The sequence below is a fragment of the Nipponia nippon genome, unplaced genomic scaffold (genome assembly GCF_047370975.1).
Source record: "Nipponia nippon isolate SJK-2023a ecotype South Korea unplaced genomic scaffold, ASM4737097v1 scaffold_7, whole genome shotgun sequence".
Taxonomy (NCBI): domain Eukaryota; kingdom Metazoa; phylum Chordata; class Aves; order Pelecaniformes; family Threskiornithidae; genus Nipponia; species Nipponia nippon.
In genome coordinates, this window is record NW_028262391.1 from 22,379,451 (window position 1) to 22,406,771 (window position 27,321).

The following is a 27,321-nucleotide window of genomic DNA, read 5'->3' on the forward strand; positions in this document are numbered from 1 at the left end:
TCCCTATAGAAAGAGTATTCGTCAATTCCAGGACAAATAAATTCCCACTAATTCCTGCAATATTATAAAGGTATTAGTTCTTGTTGGAGTTCTGGAAAAGTTCCATTGCCAGCAAAGCATACATATGTTTAAAATAAGCAAACCATAAGAACACACCGCAATGATCTGCATTTCCCCTAGAAACAGGAAAAGTTACTTACCTGTTAATTTTCATGTAACCTTATTTCTTCTTTAAACGAAGGACAAAAGCATGCAGGAAGAGCAACAAGCAGAAACAGTCAAAATAACGTAGGTGCCTTTTCACTATACTGCACACACATGGCCCTGATTGTAAAAGCTGTTATAGACTGGAAGCCAGAAGACAAACTGACAAAGACAAGACATCCACAACTATTAAGTGCATTGTTTCTTTCACCTTGTTACATTCTGTTACGGCCACACACCTCTCTTCTTATTCATTTCTCTATGCAAAACGGTTACATTCAGCCTGTGCTCCTCCATTTATATACTGTATATTTGTTTGTAAGTCACTCAGCACCACACTAACTTGCTTAAAAACATTATGTTAAGGATCATTCCTTTATTCAGAGACCGTGCAGTAAGGAGAGACAGCAGGGGGAGTGCTTGGCATGAACAAGGCTGGAAAGAGCATGAAGTATTCCTACACCCACTTTTCCATCCTCCTTAAACACAACAGAAGTTTACAGGTAACTGTAAAGCAAAGGCTGAGGAAGAGAACACGGAAATGAGGAATGAAATACCAGTTCCCATACCTCTCTAAGCCTAAAGAGAACTATGGCTAGAGGATAGCAATACTTCATATTCACCATTATCACCATTATTAGGGACACCCTTCAACATAGCAGCATTGATTGAGATTAGGCATCCAAAAAGGACAAATATTTGACATCTGGGGCAATCTGAGGAACTGCAGCTACTAACAGAATCTGATCTTTCTGCATCTGTCTCACTTTCTTCTTGATGTATGACTATACAGATGAATACATTTCCTGGCACCCAAGGTAACCGATTTTCCTAGGGGGATAACCACAAGGTCTCCTTGAGACTTCAAGTAGAGTGCTTATTAGTTGACCAGCAACCAAAGGTCCATAAAAATCAGTGCATTTTTGCTGCTCTACAAAAAAGTTAAGCTAGAAGTTTGGAAAACAGCTGCAATATCCATTAATATCTGGGATCTCAATGCTTCTTTGAGACCAACAAATGAGAAATCCATTCAAATTCACACCTCCTCCAATTCATGGCTGCATCTCAAAACCCCAACAACAAACAAAGGGTATCTTTCTGCACAAGGACATCAAAACAAAACACTTCTATTGTCTGTCTTCAGAAGAAGATGTAAAGTTGGATTCTATTCCTAGCACAGGCTTTTGAAGACACCAAGGCTGGCATTTGCAGAAGCTGTTAAGGGTTCAAAGTTTCTAAATAACACACTTGAAACACCCATGATATATGCCTATGGTAATGTTTTCTGCACTTCAGCATCATTCCTGCAAATGGTCACCAAACAGCATCAAAGCTCCAACAGATAATACTCTGAAGAGCTATAGCTGCCTTTTGCAGATAGCTCAACAGTTTTTTGGAGTATTTGGTACTTACGTTGGACAAATGGTCCAGTTCACATAATTTATACAAAGGGAGCTCAACTTTCAGATTCTCTATTCCTGTTTGCCCTCCAGCACACAAACATGTATGATGACTAACAGAGCTAGTCTCTTAAGACAGAAAGAAAACCTTTCCAGAAGTTACACATTCTAATGTGGTACAAAATCCCCAAATTTTCTATGATGATTTCTGTTTCAGTATTCATGAAATGTTTACCTGCTCCTTCTCAGACTGGGAACCAGAACATATTAAGTGCAGAAGTTACTAATGCAACGAGCAGCTTAACAATACACACTTACCTTGTTACTGCAAACAGCTAAGGAAGTCAGAATAAACATAACACACAAGTTTACAAAGAGTCTCCAAATTTTATTTAAAGAAACATGTTCAAATGCAGCATTGAAAACAGAGAGAGTGGAATGCCAATAGTCAGAGACTTATGCTGAGTTATGTTTTCTTTGATAAACTAGCACCATTGAATCACAAGTCACAGACTAAATTATTTCTAAAGGTGTAAAAAACCTCCACCATTATAAAATGTCTGAGTTCTATTAACAATTGTTCTCAATTTACTACTCCTAAAGAGATGAAAGCAGTTTGAAGTACAACTTTTCGTATCTACTCATTGTTCAAGTTACCCATAAAAGACGGTTTATTCTTAAGTCTAAACATCCTGACCAAGGGGAAAAAATGTCTAAAAGTCAGCTTCACAAGTCTTTACGAACTAAACAAGTAAGAAAGATCTACTGTGTTATAAATATACACAGTACAATATGTACAAGTCTGATCTTACAAAATAAGAGCTTCCCAGTCCATAAAAATACTAACTCAACTACAAAATTTTCTTAGTGTTTAGTCAAGCTGTCTCAAGCAGTCACTATATCAAATTCCTAAAACACTGACTTGTTCCATAGCACAGCTACATGTTCACAATGAGAAAGAGCCCAACACTTCACCATAAAACTGATTTCTAATCCTAATTTCCCACTCAAGTTCAGTGGTAATGTTAGTGTTTGCTATCTATTTTAATGTCACAAGACCTTTACATATTTCTAGACTGTGTTCGAACTATTCAAAGTGCTGAAAGTGCAATCAAAGAATAGAGTTTTGTATCCATTTTCCAGTACACCCTTCTCTGGCACTGGCAACAATAGCCAAGTATTTATCGGTCTGTGAGGTCAAAAAGGCACACGCCCATTTGTACACGGTCAGGTAGGTGTGCACAGAAACACACATGCACTTTGCTTTAAAGGCCTGCCCCTAAATATCAAAATGCTTCTTTTTGAGTAGGGAGCTTCAAGAATTCCTTACAAATGGTTTAATGCAGATGCCTGGAATTCATAAATACCTTGATAAAAACTGCTTAAAATGACTGAGATGGTGGTGAAAAAAATGGGTTTGGCTTTAAACTTATGGTATCCAAGTATTGCTCTGGAATACACAGCAACAAAGTCTATGCTCTCTCACTCTTTATCAAGCGACATCCAGGTTACAGTAACCTATGTGATTTATCATTTCATTACAGTTAACACAGCATATGTGAGCATACACATATACATAACACTCCCTCAGTATTTGTTCTTCTGTTGGAGACCATCTGCAGTTTGAATGAAAATAAAACTATTTGAAGAATGTTTCAAGCAATATCCTTTTGTACTTACACATAAAAGTACAAGAAATAACAAAACTGAACTGTGCCTCAACAAGAATACAGACTTCCATTGACACGCAAGTTAACATTGCTTTCTTTTCACTTTCCTTCCCTACAGTGGTCTTCTACGACATGCATCATAGTAACTAGTGCTGTTAAAAGCTAAGAACATATCCCTCTTGGCAAAGTTAACAAATTTTTCTAGTGGGCACATTGGCTTGTTGGAACGTTTATAATAATCCTTGCAAAACGAGGTCTGGAATGTGACATCAGCGCCATTATACAGGATGCGGATAAAGTGTTCTTTGGGTCTCTTCCCATCCTGCCACAGCTCAAAAACTAATCTGGCAGCAAATCTTGGAAATCTGGCCTCTGTAATGCCCAAGGCACTAAGAACAGGTGACAACGTGACATCATGTGCAGAGTAAAGAACAAATACTTCTTCTTTCTTGCCTTCTGCAATACGCTGCAGCCGATTAACAGTCTGGTTGAGGAGAGGATGAGTAGCCAATAGTGCATACAAGAAATAAAGTTTCTTTTCCTGTCTTTCTCTCTCATCCTCCAACTGGTGTCTTTTGATTACTTTGAAGTGTTCCATACCAATGCAGCCACTTTTGGTACATGGAAAACTGACATTGTGGCAAAAATAGCACAAGAGAGAATCTATTGGGTTAGAAGCTCTCAACTGCCTGGTGGGAATACCTACAATCTTTGCCATATCCACATATATTTTCTCCAAATCATTGTTTTTCACCCGTAAGCTGTACTGTCTGCGCTGTTCCTCTTCTAGGTAGTGGTTTCGCATAGGACAGTCGCAGCTTCCAGAGCAAAAAATGGTGCTCCACTGGTGCCTCATGTTAATTTTCTTCCAGTCAAAATCTGGCAAGAAAGCGTACAGCAGCGCCAACGCACTCTGCAGGGTTCGACTTTTTCCTGTTGTCTCCAAGTAGAGCTGTTTTGCTGTCCAGTCACTCAGAAGCAGTTTATGTTTGTTTATATAAATTTCTCGTAATAGTTGTCCATTTCGCAAGTGTTGTACAACCCCTGGAAGAGATGTTTTTAAATAAGTTAAAACACATGATTAGAATCTTCTTAGTTTTGCAGAAAAAATAAAATACACAGCTAGCAGTCTTACTGATAAATGCACAATTAGTTAACAGGTGATGAAATTCAAAACTGTACTTCACCTATGCTTGACTATTAGGAAAATTGCATGAAATATGAGGTACTTGCTATTCTTCGCTATCTCTCAGATTCTAGGAGCTAAACTGAGATATACTAGTTCCATAAAGTTTGTTTAAAGCCTTAGTGGTTTAATGTTTGATCTGTGGACTAGAGACACAGACTGAATGTGTCTAACATGATTATAAAAGTAAGATGGTTATGGAGGTGGATCCAGACTGCATCTGAGTCAGATTTCCAGACAGGTGGTGAATGCTGTGCTCCCTGCAAATTTGTGGCAGCCAGTAAAAGTACCAGCAGTCAGGAAATGAATACACAGAATGTAAACTAGTGTGCAAATTCACAAAACAGAGTGGTGAGGTGTGGCAATCGCATCAAACTTCATTCTCCATCTTCCTTCAGGAAGTATTCAACCTGCTTGGTAATTCTTACGCTAATGCTTTGCCTTTATCCAGCTGGAAGGGAAGAGGGTGCGTATCCTTCTCACATGCCAAAACCTTTACTCCAGCATCCACCTTGCATGTGTTATCCTCTCACAGCAAAGCAACAGGCATGAACCCTTTATGCACTAGAACATCTATATAACCTGCTACAGGCAACAGGAGTCCCAAATAGTAACTCAGTTACAAGCTGCATGTAATGATCAATCCAGTTTCATACCAACGTGCTGTGTTAGGAAGAGTTCCTTGCTAACCTGACCAGATTTCTCCTGAGGTCACTTTGCAAGACTTGACACTGGCCTAACACAAATATTTCTTCTGATGGGATCCTAGAACATATGAGGATTTGACAGGCAATTTTTGGACTAAAAAATACAGGAGATTCCTGGAAAGACAGTTGTCAAAAGGAAAATGGTGCTAACTCCCCAAATCTTTAGCGCTATGTTCATTCTCTCTAGTGAGTCTCCAAACCCGCTGACTACCCAGATCCACTGTGATAGGCTTATTCAGTCATTGGTATTTAAGATAAAAAGAGCAACACATTTAAAAGCAACGTGTGGCAATAAAATAGAATGGATCAATGTCAAAATTTGAAAAGACACAGGACAACAGAAAAGTATGATTAATGTGAATTTTCATATTAAATTAATGAATGTTGATGAGAAAAATCCACATGTGACCAGTCCTTTTCACAAACACACTTCTACCCAGTTGTGCAACAGTATGTTTCCACATGTTTGTGGGAAAGCACTTCTGTAATTTCACTTTTGATGCACTGATACAAATACATGCAGAAAAATCAGTGCAGAAAACAAACACACTGACTTCAGTTCATAGCAGTTCAGCTGGCTATTCTGGGTGCAGAACACAAACAATTCCAAGAGCTGTGGAGTCTGTGAAAATCCGTTTCTTACAAAGTGGCAACTTCCTTCTATACTTGTGTCTTCTTACCTTTTGTTTCTTTCATATTTTCTATTGCCTGCTGACAGCAGTCCCAGATCCTTCCCAATGGCGCTTTTATCACTGCTCTGATCCAGCACTACCTCCACTTTCCCTCTCCAATCTCAAACCCTTTGTCTCTTTCTAATATTCCCAGTGCCCACAGCACCACAATACTCCCATGTCTCTCCTTGCTGTCTTCTACATACTCAAATCCCTGACTGCAACACTTCCAGTTACTTCCCATCTCCTCTACCCTTTTGGCATAAACTAAAGAATATGTTCACTAGCAGAGTTCAGCAGCCTTTCTCTCAGTGGTAGTATTGATGAAGTCTCAAAACTTCATGTTTTTAAAGAAGTTGTTTGTAATTTCATTGCTGATAATTTCACCTTTTCTCCCAATAACTAGCTCAGTAGAAGTGATAGATGGAGTAAGAAAATAAACTTCATTTTCCTGTGGCAAAAATACACATAAGTAAATATTCCAGAAAACATGCTTTGTTCTTACAAAGCAGGGGGAGGGCGGCGGGGGGGAAGAAAGCGCTAGATGTTTAAAAGTTTTTCAATTTCCATAATACAAGCATCAAATGCGTCTGTTACATCTGAATCTCTTGCAGGGGACCCAGTAGTTGCATCAGAGGTGAAAACGGGCAGCTAAGTGATTGTTCTTCAGTTCCAGGGCCATTCTGAATTACAAACCACTCAGTAATAGAGTACCAGATCTTCCTCAGGAGGGATTGAGCAATGCCATTGCTCACAAGGGTGACAAAGCAATTTTGTGGTGTGGAGCAACCTCAAGGAAAGGTGCTCTGACTTGTTACAAATAAAGTTAAGAGAGATGTCAAGGGTGATCAATGTGTAACAGAATGCAAGCAAGCTACAGGATAAAGCATGGTTTCTAAAACTGTTACCACTTTTATAGTAGAGAGCCTAATACTTTATTCATATCCCAGCATAACCTAGGCGATGACCAACATTATAAGCTTCCCATAAAAAAAGCATTTATTTCAATATTAAGAAAAATAGAAGACCCTTTTCAAGCAGGCTGTATTTAACAGAGCAAAGGAAAAGACAGAGCTGCTATGGGAACTTACCTGTCTGTGTAAGCTCTCCCATTTCGCACAAAGAATGACTAGGGTAACGAGGCAGGCTGCTTAGGGAACCATCCATTTGGGCTGCAGACCCTTTGGACATATGTTTAATGAAAGCTTCAAGCTGAGGATGAGAAGGTTTCCTAGAAAGGTAAATCACAATGTGAAAACTTCCAAAAGCATATGGGAAAACAGCTCAAGAGACTCAAGTATTCTAAGTATGTCAGCTCAGAAATTTCATGGTGTGAGATTATTTCCCACTGAGACAACATCTGCTCTTACTCAGGACTTCTGCAAGTACGCAAAAGAAATCTAACTACTTACTAACTACCAAAGAGCTATAGAGAGACTGATGTCTTGTCATGTTAAAATTATGATACCTTTTGGTAAGGCTTTTGGAAAGATTTTTTTGGTTTTTTTGAACACAGTCACTAATACTGTTGTGAATTAAAAAAAAAAAAAATCCTTACCAAAAAAAATACTCTCTCCAGTTTCTGAAGTACCATTGCACTTTAACACCACAGCCAAAGGCACTACCAATCTATAAACGGGTTCAAATAACCAGTGTTTTAAGTAGATGATCTAGAAGGAATTCTCAAGTTTTGTAATGTACAATGCTGATTACAATCTCAGCCTTTATTTCTAATTACTTCAGGCTTCAAATCAAATAGCACTTGTAGCGTCAATTAAGTGGTACCCAGAAAGTAGCATCTAGTGGCCCCATTAAAATTGGAAGTCATTGTTTTGGATACTGTACTATTACACAGCAAGAAAGAATCCAACACTGCCGGACACTTAAACAGATAAGATACCCCCACAATGCAAGTAATGAATACAACTGGAAAAGAGATATACACAAAAAAGTCTAGGTTAACTCACTGAAACAGAATTCAAGTCACGGAAAGAATGCTTAGATCTCCTAAACTGTTCTGCAAATTTCAAATACACTACAGAGTCAGTTCACTGTTGTACTGCTGTGCTGAAAACTACATATACAAAACAGTCCACAAACAATGTAATCAAAAGGGATTTAAACCTCTAAAAAAAAAATAAAATCTATGATCACACTTCTACAACAGAAATACATTACATAGGGATTTCTTTGTCAAATGTCAATGTTCAACAAATGTCACGCACTTTTGTGCAGAACTAAATCAGAAACTGTTTGGCAACCCAACTCTGCCCCAGATGGTTCTCATTTTAATAGGACTTTCAGCCTGAAGACCGTAAATATTTTTTAAATGTTGCTCACTATATACACACACACACACACACATATATATATATAAAGAAGATAAATTTGGTAACAGAGAGCTTTTACAGAAGTCTGGGCTTTGTGTTTATTGTTCATATTAACACTTTGCTAGAATGATAAACTGTTTTGATACAAAAACCTCAGGTCTAAAAAATACTTTCAGAGTTGCAGGAACCACAAGAGGGAGCTGTAACACTACTAAAGTATGAATAAGTGTCTGGAATCAGAGTTTACTAGGACAAAGACACTCATGCTTACATAGAAGAGCCAACTGAGAAAGTCTCTTAAATGAGAAAGCACCTTTTGCAGTCATGCTCACAGCATGCATATACAGGATGTCTCATAAGAATCAGTGCCTCTTTCAACAGAAAGGTAGCTCATTGTCATATCATTTTGTAAAACTTGAATTTTCCAGTATTTACTTTAAAAAAAAAAATCTTGGTAGGAAAAAGTTACAATAAATTATGGTACAACTGCCAGTAAGGAAAAATGCGAAGTGAGACAAAAGCAAAATGAGAGAAAAATATCACCAGATTTTTTCATTTTTACTTCAAATTGAAAGGAAAACCAGCCAATTTATGACATTCTAAACCCACAGCTGCTTCTGTATAATTTTAACAACGCAAATGAAGACTAATATTTGAGAAGCAGAGGTATGTAAAAAAGGCTTTGTTCCTTTCTAAAGCGGTGGAGGCTTCCTGTTATACTAAGCATACATTAGAAAGCTTAATCCAGCTTCAGATGTGAATTTCAAACAGAACTTTTTGTAGATTTCATTATTTTTACAGTCCAGCAGTGTAATCTAAAAATGGAAGAATTAAGTTGAGAAAATTAAATTAAACCCATAAGCAAATAGCTTTTTAAGCTTATTACAGATGTAGCAGGCTGAACTACCAATTTTCTAAACTTTGCACTTTAAAAATTCTAAACACGAATAAACTGTCAATCATAATTTTCCTTAAACCCTGTTTACTTAATTAGCAAGTTTTGCAAATACATGTGCAAGAAAACTAAAAGAACTGCATTACCCATCCTGCTTCTTTTGCTCCTTTGCTTACAAAAACCTGAATTCTAACAGAATTAAACCTGTATTGATAAAACTGTCAGCAATTACTTGTGGGAAGGAAGAAGGAAAGAAGAAAGAAGAAAGAAAAGTATTTATCAGTGCTTTGCAAAAAGATTTATCTAAAAAATTGCAGGCAAGATAAACTAACATCCAAGATAGAACGATAAAATGTATGATAATTGATAAAATTATATGCCAATGTATTAATATAGCTATACATATGTAGATGCAAGTTACTTAACTTTGGATTACATTATTTTTAAATTGAGCACAAGTTAAGCACATGCTTGCAGAAGTGAATTATGAAATATGACTGTTAGATGTATTTCTGAATATAAATTCAAAGCTTACTACTTGTTAAATATATTCCAGAGGAAGAAAAAAATAAAAATCAAACAATAGAAATAAGAGCCATTCCACCTGAAGGGGACAGACATCTCAGGCTACAATATACTTCTATCCTGAATGTAATCCTCATGTATGTAACCAAATTCTGAACATACCAGCAATTCTCCTGATTAACCCCGTACAACTGAGCACATAAAAACTTATTTTTCTCAACAGCAAAATTTACAGCACCACTCAGGCTACTAGCTAACAAATGATTCCCGCTCCCCGCCCCAAGATTTCTCTTTTATTTAGAATATGAATCCTCCTGTTGAATTGGCCAATTTACAGATGCCGCAGGAGATGGAGTTTCTAGGCAACACATCTAAGACTGCTGGGGCTGTTTGAGCAGGAAGCAAAGAAAATTACTCAGTTGTAATGTTGAAAAGACTGAAATATCCTTAAAATTTCATTTCCATAAAAGTAACCAGAAAACAAAAATGGGCTAAAGAGATATTCTTCTGTAATCTGCTGGACGTTACGATGGTAAGCTACTACACTTGGGAAATGTATTAATACAATAAATATTTCAAATTTTGTCAGAACATGGAATGGCTTTTCACCTAACACCACTAGTAATAGCTATACTTTTTCCTATGTTTGAACATTTATTTCCCATTTTTAATGTCTGTTAATTTGCCTTTTAATGATTTTATTTTTGTAAAACAAAATAAATTTTATCTGTAACAAAACTGAGGATATTTCTGTTCCCCTCAAACAATGAATTCAGCTTGTCTTTCTGTTATTTACAAACTAAACACTGGGATAATAGATCCCAGATTTAATAGTGTAGTTTTCATGCACTAGCATTAAAATGGACCGATATTTAAATCCTTATTCAACATTTAAATAAGGCCTTAAAAAGCTTTAATACCAATATGTCATCTCTTTATTGCTACATTGAAACCAGTGTACATGGAAAGAAAACATACTGTGCAACTATTTGAACTATATGTGTATTTCTGCCAGCAACTGAGCTGACATCCTTCAATAAAAATTTCCTTTTTCCTTGAGGAGTTCAGATATGAAAATGTAGAAGTTTTTTTTTGTTGTTTTTTTTTTTATGAGAAGCAAACACTAACTTACTGGTTGTTCTGAATTAGCACAAAGTGAGAAATATAGTACCAGAGTGAGCATATGCATACCTCAGAAAATCTGCTGATAGATTCTGGATGGCTTAGCTATAATGGCACAATATACTGTGTCAGAAACATGCATGAAAATACATTTATTGCATCTATTATATATGTGCAAAGTTAGGAAATGTAACCCATGCAGCTCAACATCAAGCTGAAACATTATACAGCAAAGCCTCAAATCTCGCCTAGCAGCACAGAAACTTTGTTATACCCATGAGATTAATTGAATTCAAGACTTCAAAGTCATGAAGTTCCTAAATGGGAACTGCTATGGGAGACAATGGGGCTTTCTGCCCCTGGGTAAAGTGATGCTCAGACTGTCTGAGTGCATGGAAGCCTCTTTTGGTAAAAGGTTAGCTCTTTGAGATGTCTTTGTTTAAAAAATAAAATAACAATTACAATAATAATAATAATAAAGAATCACAGCATGAAGACCATTGCTAGACTCAACAGTTAATTCACAGAGCAAGACGAAAATCGTCCTTGCTTCTCAGGGCTACTTGTCTCAGGACCACCCAGGAAAATATTGCTATTGATTTATATTGTCTATTTGTGAAACATTTTCTTCCTTAGTGATCCTTGTGAGCAGAAACTGCTTTTATTAAACAATTAAATAGAAATCAGATCTAGAGCAGGGTTTTGTTCCTCCTTTAGACCTAAGCTGCAAATCAGAGCCAACAGGTCAATTTTGGTAAAAATTCCCCACCTCTCAATCCTTACGTTTATTAATTTTGGGACTACTTTTGATCAAAATTAATTCCTTGATAGGAATAGGCTAAGATTCTTTTAACATTCTTTCCTATCAAAGCTATTGGACCATTGAACTATTGCGTTATTTCTACTGTGTATACTGTAAAATGAAGTACAGTGTAAGCCTTGTTTCTTCAACAAACCTGATGGTCAACAAACTACAACGTTCAGTCTGTCCTCCAACACATTAAACTGAACACTCTTTTGAACCACCTACAAATATCAGACTACATATCTATAAAAATTGCAAAGTTAATCTAATTAAGATGAAGTACAGTATTTAAGAAACAGATGTGGAACGACGTTATCTTGACAAGACTACATGCAACTAGAGTTTATTAAATAATTTACATGTTCATAAAAATTCAAGAGTGGCATAAATCTTCACCACCATATAGGATGCTACAGACAAAAAACTATGTTGGTCAAGGTTATGATTAAAAGAGAAACTGCAATGGAAGAAATACTTTAATTATTGAGATCAATTATTAAGAGTCATTTATTTAAAAGCTAAAACTGAATCAAGTAGAAAACTAACAGCAGATTACGGATGTTTTGCAGAATTAAGGAGGGGTAAACTTTTTATTCATCTTACCTCTGTTACTGCACAGTGCTGTCCTCCGACAGCACTATAGAGTTCTGCAGGAGATCTATATGCCTCAGGAAAGAACTTGTGGAGGTGGACATTGATACAAATGAGATATTGATTTTTTTTTTTTTCTTCCCAAATGGCATTTATCTATGCAAATGTCACTTTTGTTAGCAAATGCAGAATTTGCAAAAGCCAAGAGCACCAAACTTCTCACAGGGAGCTGCAGAACCCTCAGGGTGTCACTTGGTGAGTAAACGTGACCACGCCAGGCACACACCAAGCTTCTGACAAATGAGCATTACCTTTTTGTAATCGTATTATACCAGATTCTGTGTGCTAACTGTACCAAAAGCAAGTCCCTTTTCTCTTTACTTAAAATGCAAAAAAACTATTTTATAACTTCAAGCAAAAATAACCTGTGCGTTCTGCGAAGTTCAAGTAGACAGAAGTACTAGATCAAAGGACTATACTGTTTCCTTTTTAGAAGGCAAATGAATGGAAAGAACCACTAAAAACAACAATAGATTATTGTAGTCTACAAAAGAGATCCTTAAGACAGCATTAGTACTGTTGGGGCTTATTCATAAAGGTCTTACACTTTTTACATTTTTGTAACAAACTCTAGTGATCCAGTCTACTTCACTGCTCTCTGTGTCTTTAGAGAAGTCAGAAGAGGCCTCAGGAGCCCTTTTTTCACCTAATTCTGGTCTGGATGATGTTTTGACCTCGCTCCAAGTCAAATCCACACCTCCTTTAGCTCACAGTATGATACTTGCCTCTCCCACACTTTTCTCTCTCATTTTTCTGGCAGTTTCAAGATATGCATATTGAACCCAAAATTCAAATATTTGTTACGAAGCTTCTTATGATTAACATCAACACCTCTCAAAATGCCTTAAAGCATATGCTAATTAACCTAGAATACTATTAAATTATAGCAGTCTTCCGAAATCATTTTAGCATCTTCCAAAAAGCATTTCTTCTCTATTGCATACAAATTCAACGAAGAAACATTGCATATTCTTTTACTTTTGACACTATAAATGTAAAATACAAAGGGAAAAAGAAGCGGGAGATTAATTTATCCCCCACCTTAAGCAAACACTACAATGAAAGGATTTTCATAACATCATTCAATTAATTTTCTTGAGGTAAAAAGTATATATTATTCAGTTCCCTTTGGAAATTTGCATCCAGAACAATGAAAATAATAATAATATTAATATTAATATTAATTGAAGTTTTAGATGGAAGAAATCTCCAAAGCATTTAATCCATTTGCTTATATTCATTCCATGCTTATATGTCACAATCCATAATTCACAAAACCGAAGCGTGACCTCAAGGCTATTTTGCATACCCATTAGAAGTCCATGGGGCTGGAGCATAATCTGCTTAATTAATGAATTCCATCAGCTGAATGCCAAGTCAAATAAAGAACAGACTGAATATGAGCAGCATACTTATTGGAAACTAAAGTCCAGAAAGCTTAAACGAGCCAGACTTTCAATCAGACATATCAACTTAATTACACAGCATCAAGAAACCTTCAGTTCAAAGGTAGCAATTATATACCGTGTAATATTCTCAATATAAATACATTTACAATCAAGCACCGAATTTACATCACAAAGGAATATAAGCCTGACAGCCAAACGCAGCAAATAACTTCCTGATGTTAAAGTAATAAATGTTCCATTCAAAACAACGGCAGAAACAGTAACAATTCTGGCTTTATTCAGAAAGGTCAACACATCTGGACAGAATGGTACAGAGCCAACTCCTTTAATCTTTCTGCTGGCCTTTCAAAGTTGGCCAGGAGATTCTATTTTAAATAAACATCATTCTCAAGGAGACAAGGTCATTTTGGTTCTCCGCTCATTTTTAGCGGCTGTAAATGATAGTGGCTGTATCATCTACACATTGATGTTCTAATGCTTCATAAATCATTTACAGCCAAGGGTATCTACACCGCTGGTCTCCTCACATTGTGACACTACACCCTCTTAACTGCTTGACTCGGCCATTCTGTTGGCAGTGTCAAAAGTTGCACTACTTGCATGCCTTTTATGGATAGTTTTCCTCACTCCAGGGCCCTCATGTTGTATTCCTTGCCTGAAACTGAAGTGGAAATAGCTATAAAAGCTTCTCTGACAAATACAAAACTAAGGTGTCCTGTGTAATATTGAGAAATACAGCTACTCATCCAACTTTGTCACTTGCAGTTAACACCTTTGCATAAAGTTTTCTTACATACATTCTAACGTGACAGATACTGAGCAAGATCAGAGCCTTTAAGAACTCCAGAAAGAATCTGGATCATATTTCTTTACTTAGTATTCCATGCTGAAAATAATCTCACCCCATAAGGTCATTAAAAATGTTATCGTAGATATTAGAAAATTATTCATTTTTCATCTTGTTAGAGAAATTAATTGCCCACTCAACACTATGGCAGAGATATCTGGAGTTTGGTCTCCTGTCGGCAACCTCAGGGCGGCATATCTAATTTCAGAAAGCCAGCTGGCTTGCAGCAGCCAAAGAACACTGTTGGGGTTGGGCACCTCCCAAAGAATTCAAACTTCTCTTGGAGGATGTTAGGTAAGACCACTGAATGCCAATTCTTGACAAAACAAACATTTTGTTGGAAGTTGAAGTATGAATAAAGAAAAGAAGCAGCCAACATGATAAAGTTGTGTTTGTTGTTTTTTTTAAATTGCATTATGTAAAAGGTCCCAGACCACTATCACTTATAAAAGTTATTCAGTATAGTCAGAAAATCAGATATTTTGGATTGTATTCATAGGCAGGCATTCCAAAAGAGTAGTCTCCTTTCAAAAAAGGAGGATGTGGTTTTGTTCAATGTCTGATTTTGATACTTGTACCAAGCAGCTAAGAAAGAGGTAAGTGCATATATACACTTTAAAACCAGTGAAATGAGAAGCTCTTTGAATCTTCTAAAGTCCAATGCCATGTTAGCTATAAAAAGCAGATTCCTCATGTCTATTTTGCTTCCCATTTTACTCTTAAAAATGTATACATACATTTTTGTATGTATACTTGTAGACATTGTAGACAAGTGTATATATGTGGAATGTTGTATTCTTCTTCTGTTTAGAGGAAAAAAAATTGTAAATTTTCCTCTGTTTAGATCTTCATACAAAATGTAGGCACATAGATAGGGTAGCCTGAATATAACTTAAGAGCTGCTGAGTCTGTTTCCTACGAATAGGTAGACACACAGATGGGCTAAAACTGATGATGGTTTCAAACTTTTGTAGGGTTACCCCAGCCACCATAACAGTAGCTTGATTCAGCAATAATGGTTACTGTCCAATTACTCATACCAGAATAGCCTTACAACACTGACTACAACTGAAGAGAGCTTTACAAGCTTTGCAAATTTCAGGACATCTGCTAATAAAAAGGGCAACTTCTTTTATGCAGCCAGATATCTGAAAGGGAAAGCAACACATTTCAGCTTTCTTCAGCGAAAGATCCAATTTGCTGATCATTTTCTGCCAGCCTTTGTGTCCACTACCACATGTGTCTAGTTAGCAAGCCTCTTTAATCAAGCTTCCCATCACCTTTACAAGCATGAGATGAAGCCATACTTAATAATTAGTTTCAGGTATTCTTTCATATCACTTCAGCATGTTTTAGCAACATTCCTACTGTGCAATATTACTACTGTGTTTGGTTTTTAATATACTTGAGCCAGAAATTGACGCAGGACCAGATATGAAAATTGGTTCGCTTTTCTAAATGGAACTGCCATAGACTAGCTAATCACAAACCTAAGCATGTACCATAATCCATCTTCTCCTTCAGAGAGATTCTTTTGTTAAAAGCCCACTGAGGAAAAGCTGAAAGGACAGAGTATTTCAGATATAAAAGATAAAATCATAAATGCTGCTGATGACAGGAAGCTACTAAAATTTTAAGGAACACGGCCCATAAATCTATCAAAACAAGAAACACGCATTTGATATATCTAAGTCAGAAATGCACTTTCACTGTCCCATTAACACTTTCAGCATGACAGAGTAAAGCCACTTCTGAATAATTCTACACCAGAAAAGCGAGAACAACATCTCTTTGAAGACAGATTCTATGCTATTCTGGAAAAAGGTATTTATGGTATATCTGCACTGCTGTGTATATCAGTAGATCAGGAGACCTATTATGCCTCTTTTCCTGAGTAATGTTATGCAGGTACACAAAGCAGATGCAGCCCCCACTCACTGAAATCTCCACACCTGATGCTGTTGAGTGGGCAGCAGTATAAAGCTGTGGATTTGCCTAGAGGTTTTGCTAACACATCTGATACACATCTGATACAGTTAAAAGAAAAATATCAAGAAAAACTAATTATTCAGTCAGTTCACTGGAAAGTCCTCTATTTGGAAAAAAAAAAATACCACAGATCCTACTTAAAAGGAGAAAAAAAAACATATGTAATCAAGCAAGCTAGGACAAAGGTTGGTGATTTACATCACCATTGTTTATTTCTATGCCATACTTCATCTTTATCAATGAGTCAACTCTAAACAAGAAAGGAAGGTTCTTCCACAAGGAAGAGAAGCAATTCAGACTATATCTACAGCTCAAACTGGTTCAGGTATGAAGACAAGCATCAGCAAGCTACAAAGACATTATGGTAGACAGAAACACAGTATATTGAAACAGAAAGGTAAATGATGTTTTAATGGCAGTCAGATGTAAATCACTTATGTATGACAGCCCTAAACAGCGAGTGGTAACTACATGAAAATGGTAGTTTTCAAGTAGCAAACAGTGCACTCCCTGTTTAACTTGTATTTTAATATTTAAATGTAACCCCGCCATTTTTTCCTTAAAAGTACTTTGATACAAATCATTAATTTAAGAAAACTCTGATAACCTATATTTCTGAAAAATAGAAAATAATAACATAAAACACAAATATTAATTTTCCTACAACAGTGACCAACTGAGATCTTTTCATATTCACACAAAAGAAAGCATGCTTAGCTGAAATGGAAAGGACATCCTCACACACTGCACTTACATTTTCAAAATGCGTAGAAGCTTATCTAACAGGAACGGTAATGTAAATATTCAATTAAATAGCTTTCGTTTTTTACAGAAATGCCAAGAATTTCTTCTGAACTGGTAGCAAGTAATTGTTCCTGTTTCAAAGGAAATATTGTACACCACTGATAGAGCGTTGTTTTTTTAAAATCCACCACAATACACAAACATCAGAAATCACAACATACTTCAAGCTGCACAAGTTTTTTCCTGAAGAGGAACAAAATAATTATCAAGCAAAACACGCACTTAGTAATGATAAAAGCCAAGAATTTTACCTGCTAGGCAGCAACATACAGTCAATGTCAGGCCTCTTTGTCTTGGGAATGGCATACAGCGGATACCTATCGCCATGTCGAATCAACACTTGAACTGACACTAGCTTAAAATAATGAGGTGCATTACCTAAAGCGAAGGGGATAAAAAAATGTAAAAAAAAAAAAATAAAAAAACAGGAAAAAAATGTGAAAAGTTAAGTGAATGTTACCTAAATCTTTCCCCTGCATACTTTTTCCTTTAAGAAAAAAAGCAGGTATAATTGGCTTGATAGATTTGGTGTTGCAATGAAAGAAAATCTCCATAAGAAATGATAACTTACTGTCCCAAGAAAGATTTCACTTTAAGTTGCATGACAACTTACACAAGACTCAGATTCTTAGCACATTCTCCATAGTATATCTAAAGTCCAAAAACCATACAAGAAATTCTTCAAACACTGATCTCTGCCAACGCAATATGGCTGCTCTACTCTTATGATGCCTCTCTTCCAGATCCCTATCATAATGACAGATTTTGCAACATGCCTAATTTGGAGCTTTTTGATACACTAATTTGTGATTTATTTTATATGCATTAGGGGGATATGCTAATAAGGGAATTCATTCAGGTTAACTTGATGCTGCAGCCACTATAAAGAATGCAAATATGTCTTCTAACTGACTATGCCTAATCGTTTGGAGTTTCAAAATGAATTACTTCTGATGGTTTTTTTTTTTTCAGAATTCCAAGTCAACTGTGTTTGAGATGTTAGTAATATAATTTGCAATGCAGCTCACTTAGAATAAGCATTAAAATTCAAATATTAAATATCTATATCACTTTCAATTTTAGGCCTCTCGTTGACCATTGACTAGAAGCAGAATCACTTCCAAAAATCAAGACAGCAGAGAGGTTACAAAGGGAAGGAAAGAAGAACAGCATATTTTGAAAGATTTAACATAATTCAGCAAACAGCTGGTGTTTGCTGTACCTTCTCCAAGCACCAAAGGTCTGACAATGTACAAAGTTATTGTTTCTAATGGCAGCACGTAGAAGCAAGCAACCAAAATGTCATTTGCATTCACAAAGCTTACCTTCCATGCTGCGTTCAGCAATGGTGGGAATATTGCAGTAAATATGAGCTTCGTAAACAGGATCTATTGCAGGAGGCTCAGTCAGCAAGTCAGGCATTATTCTCTTTCGGCTTTTAGGATTCAAACCATCTTCCCTGATGGGGTTTACAGGGATTAAATGCACTGAAAGATACAAAACACACAGCACATACCTTTAGGAGGCTTTAAGGACATATAGGACTATGACTTTTTTTTTTTTTAAAAAAGTAATTATGCACAAAGACTATGGTTTCCATGAAAGGATGCTACTCTACAGTTTAGATCTTTGTTGTGCATTTTTCTTGATTTACATAGTCAAGAAGGCAAGCCCAGAGAGTTCTTTAGCAAAGTCAATGCTTGGCTAAGAGTGCAGAAACACATCCGGATGTAGAACAACTCTGCCTTTTGCACTCTTCTTGGAGTTGCTTTTTATGTCAGTCTCTCATGAAGCTCTAAGAGTATGAATAGGAAGAAAAGGCCCATAACAGGCCCAGCTGTCTCTCATCATTGTAACTTAAAAACTGACATTGAAGGACATCAGCAAAAGACACAGCACAGTTATGATGATGGTACTACAAACCACTGGGAAAACAAAGCAGTCAAGATTGAAGGGGCTGGATTGTCCATCATTTTCCTTACTAATCCCTGGCCTCACATGGCTACCTTGCCAGCCTTAAACAGTCTGACTTGTATAAAGAAAACGCACACAAAATGTATTTCTTGATATATAACTGAGACTACCACAAAAATGTTAAATACAAAGAAATGCAATTAATGCTTACACACAGCAGGGAAATTAACAGAAATACCACCACTAGTCTTCTGACACGTAGAAACACGCTGAAGCATATCTGAATTTAAGGCCAGAGTTGTACTGACGGTGTCTTTTTACCTTGTCTTGATGTGAAAGCACTAGTTATTTTGTGAGCCTTACAAGACTACACTTGTAATAACGAATGTCCACTTTTTTTTTTTTCTATTAGTATTTTCTGGTATTTGAACAGGGGCAGATTTGGAAGTGAAAATGAGGAGGAAAAGTGTTCATATTTTTATCCCTATTAGTCTTCTGTGGTGAGAGAAAAAAAGAAAAAAAGAAGAAAGAAAAGACAAGAGAACAAATTTCAAAGCAGAATTTTACTAATTCTTCTGGGTCAGTTCCTCAGTTGCACCTTGACTCTCAGTCCTAATTTTAGAGGAGAATTTGTTCCGCGATAGAGAGTTGTGCGGACAAAGAAAACCAATGAAGACAGCAAACTAAAGTGAAACACACAAAGATTTTAAGAGCACGTAGCCATTAATACAACACAGACTCTTCATTCTTACACTACAATGCACTACTATAAATATTTTTATGTGGTTTCTCTTTGCCTGCCAAAACCAGAATGCAAGCATTTTCCATACCCTTGCTAGTGCTGTTGACATGGCTAATACCCGCAAAGTGCAGTGACTTTAAACTTTTCCTTAAGTGGTTTCAGATTTTGCATACAACTGCCCACAGGACGGTGCTGGGCAAGGATATTAAACCATAATTTTGACTTTGGTCACTTAAACTGCAGGGCTCAGCTGCCATTCCAGCATTTATTTATCAGATTCATTTTTTAGCTCCTTCCACGTTATTGTGAGACACTGCAAACCACCGACCAAGAAACTCTAGCAGTAACACAAAGCCTTGGCAATATCTGTCAGAGGCTTATAACTCTGGCTTGAAGGGCGCTTGCAGCAAATTTGTATTTGGGGTATAAATCCCAAACCTAAGAATGTGTTATAACAGTTGCTGGCCTTTGCAAATAAACAGCATTACAAGACAGTAGTTCCCTAAAGAGTATAAATGGGAAATTACAGCAGTTATACTGGTCAAGTTTCCTAGCCAGAAAAGGTTAGGAGCAACAACTCTCAGCTTTCTGTTATTTTCTCTAGAGCAACCCACACCATTGCTACTGCTCACTTAATGAATGTCACAAAAACATAGAGTTGGCTTAAGTACTCATGGAGGTAACGTAACTCAATTCAGCTTTGACCCATGAGTGTTTCAGAAGACAGGGGAAACCATACCCCAATAGCAACAGCTACGAACTCTGGTGCTAAAGTTTGGTTGGGAGATTTAAAAGCAAAATAAGGAACCTAATTTTTTATCCAAGGCAGTTTTAACTACAAAAAAATGAACAGATCACATTTTTGCACTGAGACTATTAGCTACAGCAGTCAACAAATGCATACATTATCTTATTAGGATCACATCCCTACGATTCATGGGGACAAATATTTTGTTTGCAGATAGCAAGTCTCATTTCTAATCAAACCAGTTGAATAAATACTTTAACACTGCCAAATTTAAGAATAAGGAAAAGCACTAAACCTTAAAGAGAAGAATCTACTCTATTTAAAATATCAAAAATAAAACTGAATATTAAAAATAGCACCTACAGAATTATCAGATTACACATTTGATGTTTAAAAAGCCACTGACAAAACACCCTTAAAGGAGATTCTTAAATCAACACAGCAGTTATGGGCGCAACATAAGACTATTTTGTGGACTAGAAACGGACTCAGAGATTAGGAACAACAATAGTTCATGTCACCAATTTTAAAAAGATTTTATTAAAAAACTATCCTTTTCTAAATCCTGCTAACTACATTTATTAATTACTTAGTAAAACCTGGTAGATATTGCCCTTATTGTATAGTGAATAAGCTTGGCTTATACCAGGGAAGAAGGGACACAACATTCCCCCACTAAACTACTACCACCCTGTCCACGTCCAAGTATCTCAGATTAGGGATTGGGCTAAAGAAGCTTCTAACTTTGAACCCACCTGGAGCATAACCATGTTGTCTGGATTTCTGAACATGTTTGAGCCACCTGATCTAGTGAAGAATATCCCTGTCCACAGCAGGGGAATTCATCTAGATTATTTTTAAAAGGTCCCTTCCAACACAAACCATTCTATGATTCAATTTAAATGATTCAAATTGTTTGTAGGTTTGGCAAAGAAAATAATCAAAAGGTCAAAAAACTCCAGTCACCTAAATAAGCACTATCATAACAAACGGTATTTACTTTTAGCACACTTGGAATAACACATATTGGGGGAAACAAAAATTAAAAAAATCAACCAAACTACCTATGCAAATAAAAAAACCAAAAAAACCCCCCAAAAACCAAAAAACAACAACAAAAAAACCCCAACATATGATCTGGGCACCAGTCTAGGCAGTCCACTGGAAATTTCCACCAAATGTATACACATAAAAATAGCAAGTATTTCAGAATAGGGGGAAAACAAGACCAAGGAGAGATGAATTCCCGTTGGAAAGCTGCCTTCTGTTTGCTCAGCCTTATCAGCACGGTGACCCTGAAGAGCTCACCCAGCATGGCTGGTCCTCCTCTCCCTTTGTTAAAGCTCCTCACAAGCTGGAACAATCCTGCAGTTTCCATGCATTGAGATGAGGACCCCAAGTGACGCAGCCCCCCTTCGTACTTCTGCCTGGTCCAAACAATGACAGAGGTAACTTCCATACTGACAGCTAAAGTCTCAGTCATCTCTCAACTGTTTTCTCATCTTCTGCCATTCCCTGGACATCGTTAGTGTCTCACGTATTTATGATGTTTTCTCCTTTCTCCCTCCTTTTTCACATCAAGAACTTGGGCTTCATGCTCCCTTGCTGTCTTCATTTATCCTGCTTCCTAGCTGCCAAGTCCTTCTCTGCACACCTCATCCTCTCCAGCTCCCTACTGCACGGAAGGCTCAATTTGTTCCTCCATTTTGGTACCCCTTATACCACATCAAGCAGTTATTTAAAGCTCTTTGAAGAGCTGACTGTCTCTCTGTATCCAAGTATTAATGTACTGGAAGTCCTCCTCTGCAGTGTCAATCCCACCTTTGTCTCCCAAGTGGGGTTTCTGGTCCCTATGCAACCAGGAAACCTACAAGTAGTATTGGACTGACACAGCTCAGAGGAGGAAAAAAAGAAAAAGAAAAAGGAAAAAAAAAAAAGTCGTCCCTCATATGGAGTTGAAATTCATCTTTGTACCAAACTCTATTCTGCTCTTTCAGCTGTAAACCATTATAAGATCTGAATTCTATTATGTAGTTTTCACACAACTTTTTATAGCTTAGCACTATTTTATATGACTTGTTGTACTAGTTCACAGTAACATGCACTTGCCCAAACCAGAAGTCTGCCAACATGTATATAGTCATACTTAAATCTTTGATTAAGAGAGTTTTTGAACAGGATCTTTACACTGTTGTGCCTTTCGAAGCTCGTGTTTTACTACAAAAGGAACACAACAATGTAAAACAGAAATGCAACAGATGATTTTGATGCATTTCCCACAGCCAGGGCAGTTAATAAAACATATCTGAAACATATTTGGTGATCTAACTGGAAACTTTGCCAACACTGAAAAGACACAGAATATGTACATATTATTATAGAGGTAGTTTGACATCAAAAAGAGAAAGAAAATACATTTTATTTCCCAATATTCATAAACTTATTTTTAAAAACTAAAGCAGCTACATAGAAACTACTTTGAAACATTAATTTTGAAAAAGTTCTATCTAGGAAAAAAAGTAGAAGGCTTACAGAAACAATAAAATGAAAGAGACCTCAATGCAACTCTGCTCGGTGTCCCACCAAGTTAAAATTGTTTGAAATACAAAGTAAAACTAAACACATGGGCTGGTATCAGACAAAAGCAAGACCTGATAGAACAGTCAAACAGCAACTGCTGTCCTGTCAGAGACAGGGGGGACTGGTCACACGGTAGCTTAGCTAAATACTGCTGCAGAATCAGGCCAAGAAATTTGCAGCTCCAAACTGAGATACGATTTTGTTTAAGGGAACAAAATCAAGAGGAAATAAAATCCAAACTCTGATACTAAGTTTAATTAAACAAAAAACCTCCAGTAATTTTTATTTTAAATCAAACCACTTACCCTATAGAACCTGAAGACAAAATTTTAAATGAAGTTAACAGATTGACTAAGAAATGTCTTTACGAGCAAAACCAATGGCGCCTGAAATATTATGACATATGGTTTTATTCTCAGCGTACATTAAATATGACCTATTTAAGGATCAAGAAGCTAATTCATCTGACTTCCATACCTCCCCAGTTCCTCAATGTCACAAAATATACCAAAAAAGACAAATATTAGACAAGTAGTTTCTAAGTGAGAGAGACAATCATTCAGAAGTGCTTTCAGTAAAATCATAGTAACAATTACTACGTAGCAACTAATCCCCTCTGGAAGTATGTCAAGTTTATCAAATCAACTATTGTACTCAGAAGCCCAAGCAGGGAGCCAGTCTGATATGAATTAGGGCTATAAAACTGACATGAATTTGACAGAATTCAGTACAGCAGAAAAAGAAACACAAAGCAAAGTGCAATTAACGTAGAAGAAACACCAAATTAAATGCTAAATCACTCCATTACCGGTTTCTTTCCCTCCTGCAGTCCTAGTTTCAGCTGGAAAAACAAAATGTATCACCACTGTTTACCAAGAAGAAAAAGATTTATCCACGAAAAAAATCACTAACATTTACCTAAAACCAGAAAGATAGGCAAGAAAACCATTTTCCATTTCTGTTTTCCCTTGTTGCTCCAACTAGTCTGAGAAGCAGCAGCACAAGTAGCCATGTTAGTCTCAATTTTCTGACTAAACCAAGACCTGAAGTTTTCACCTTTTGTAAAACAGGAGGTTCTTTCAGCCCCATGCAAACATACTGTTTAAAACAGTCACATGGAAATGAAGCCACACAGCAGAAATGCAAAAAAAAAAAAAAAAAAAGGCAAACCAAAAACCAACCCACTGTAGGTAACCTTATGCTAATGGGTAAAGAAAAGTAAATGCGCATGTCAGAAAGCACAAAAAGTTATTTATCCCTCTTCCACCTTTCCCCCCCCCCCCCCCCCCCGCCCTTTCTGCTCCTAGCAGGGCACTAGCAAGGCTGCCTAGCACAGAGGAGAACACTCAGGTTTCTGAAATTCTGGTGATGAATGTAAACTTCTCTTCTAGTTGCTCTCTCTGAAAAAAAAGGAAGCTAGAAAAGGAGAAGTGTAGGGAACAACAACCAGAAAGAGGAAGGAATGCTTCAAAACAAACGAGATGGGGGAAAAGGTGAAGATGTGTGCAGCAAGAAAAACAACCTGGAGAAAAGTAGCTAAGGCGCACATGGGCCGAAGAGCATGTAGTGCAACACCGAAGGTGGGCGCCGTCAGTCGGGAAGCGAGGCAGCCTGGGCACCGCGCTGCAGGAGCTCCTGCCAGCGTCCTGCCACCCCGGGCTGGATCCCTCCCGTCCTGCCCTCAGCCTGAGGAACACATCCCTAGGGCCACTTTTAGAGCTCCACTTGGGATTGCAAATGCATATTTGGACTTCAAGGAAGTTCAAATGCGCCTGTGTGACGAACAAACCACCTTTTTCATCTTTTTTCTTTTGTACAGCTAAAGAAAGGCTTTGCAACTCTCAAATATAAGATCGGTATTAACAGTGAAGGCCTTCATCCATAATGCACAATGCCACAACCGCTAATGTGCTGTATTTGAATGCTAAGTAATCACACAAACAAAAAAGGCTTATTAGCCTCACACTGGTCAAACTATCAAGTGCTATTAAGAAAAACAACCATAAAAAAAAAAATCTTTAAAAAGGCTTTCTAAGCCTATGAACATAAGCTTCTAAGCTTCAGATTTATATTTATATAAAAGATAAATGGAGCTACTAAACTTTTATGTAAGTTTGTCTTAAATTTTCACTGTCTTTTACTTTATTAAGAATGTGCAGTTTAATTAAACAAAAAAACTCCAGTAATTTTTATTTTAAATCAAACCACTTGCCCTACAGAACCTGATGACAAATTTTATATTTATATAAAATCTGTCCACACTGAACTTACGGAGAAGTGACAGTCCTCAGTATCTCTGCGGTCTCTATCCCTTACCCATCCACATCTGAGCGTACTTTCACCACATCCCTGTTTCGCCTCACATTTGCCCTTCCATTTTCTCCACTTCTGCTGTGTCTTCTGCCTGTTCAGGAGCAAGTGGAGCAGGGGGCCCCTGAAGCACAGATGTATTCTCTACAGAAAGCTCCATATGCAACTGCTGCTCTTTCTACTGCAGAGCAGGCTCCAAGCTCCAAGGTTTTCTTCCTACAGTGCTGCTAACTTCGCTCAGCACCACTCCAAAGAAAAAAAAGAGTGAAGGGAGCTATGGGGGAGGTGGGTAACAGAAAGAACAGCGGGGGCTGGGGGACACACACTTAAATTTAACCTAGAAGAACAACAACAAAAAGCTCTGCCTTGACAAATCCCTGACAAGCTAAAGAAGGTTCCTTGAAGTGTAATTTCTCCGCAATACTTCAACCTAGCAATAGTATGTTTCAAGGTCACATAGGTACAGCTTTCAGATTGGAACTGTGGTGGGGCAGCAGAGGCAAACACTTCCCTTCTTCTACACTTACAAATGTTATCAAACCAAAGGACTGAAAATGGATGACCCAAAGTACAGATTCATCAACCTCATTACAGAAGCGGACAGGAATTTCCAACCTCATGGTGTCCACTGAGCAGTCAAATGGGAGCAAACAGCGAACAGAGCACAGATCCCTTCCTCTGAGTTTCCAAGAATTTGCAAACATTCAGCACTAGTGGTGAGTTATGGTCCGAGAAGTGCCCAGACACATATACCTATCTGACATACATTCAGGTTTTGGATTGCTGCTGCTATTCTTCCTTCTGTAAGACAGATCATAGTAATTTAGAGAATCTTCAAGGAGTCTGTTGACTTACAGCACAATCCTATGGCCAGCACCCTATGTTTCAAGTTCTAATACAGACTTTAAAAAATATTCAGGAAAAGTATTTGTAAGTGTAGTAACCAAGTAGCAGGTATCATTGAATAAACATTCTTTTCAAGCCTGTGCTTCTAATGAAAAGCACTGAAAAATGCTTGCTATGGCAGCCTTGAATACATGCACTTCCTACTGCAGAACCCCAGATTTCTGCAATAGCCTTCATTACAGCATATTTTGACACCAGAAGTTAAAGCCCACTAGAAGAGTTCTATTGATCCTATCAGGTAAACACAGACAACTCCCTTCCTACAGCAAAAATATCAATTACTTTTGAAGACAATGAGGAACGCTGCAGCAGACTTGTGGAACAGAACATCGTATTTTGAATTCCTACGTATAAACATTAACCTGCCAAGAGAAATTGATTAAAGTCACAAAGTTGGTTTTGGTTGTTTTTTTTTCCATTTTGATGCACTGATTCTTGTAGGGTAAATTTCTGTATTACCTGGGAACATTAGAAAAAATATTAGAATATTAGAAAAGTGCTGCTTTTAAAATTCTGTTCTTTAGTGCTATGTTTGTATTTCCTCATGTTCCTTAAACTACATCTTCTGTTTCAAAGTGATGACACAGTAGTTATAGTCCCATTTCCTTGCCAAATTATTTCTTGTGATTTAATAAAGACAAGAGGTGGATTTCCCTTTTCTTTTATTCTTGCAGACCCAGTCATCACAGAGCCTGAAGCACCAGTTCCCTCGCTGCCCGCCCTCCACCCGGAGAACCCAGCCACAGTCAGTCTTCAACCCCAAACACGGTGGGGACAGGAGCAGGGCAGGCTACATGAGGAACCACTCTCCTCCAACTGGAAAAATGCTCATGGGAAATTTTAATTAAGATTTAGGATAAACAGATATTGGTTTTTTTCATGGCCAAAGAGAGAACATCAGCGTTG

At 37.2% G+C, this 27,321-nt stretch overlaps 1 protein-coding gene across 4 annotated transcripts in view; it reads right to left on the bottom strand.

The window, feature by feature from the left end:
• Positions 1-1,995: 1,995 nt before the first annotated feature.
• Positions 1,996-27,321, bottom strand: part of PXYLP1 (2-phosphoxylose phosphatase 1) — an 87,779-nt gene continuing 62,453 nt past the window's right edge. For all 4 annotated transcript variants that reach the window (XM_087739855.1, XM_087739854.1, XM_087739857.1 and 1 more), the window contains 4 exons: positions 18,541-18,702; positions 17,467-17,593; positions 6,930-7,069; positions 1,996-4,318 (listed from right to left, as the gene is read on the bottom strand). In XM_087739855.1, coding sequence (XP_087595981.1) covers positions 3,387-4,318; positions 6,930-7,069; positions 17,467-17,593; positions 18,541-18,702 — 1,361 coding nt within the window. In that variant the 3' untranslated portion in view covers positions 1,996-3,386. The remainder of the gene's footprint in view (positions 4,319-6,929; positions 7,070-17,466; positions 17,594-18,540; positions 18,703-27,321) is intronic.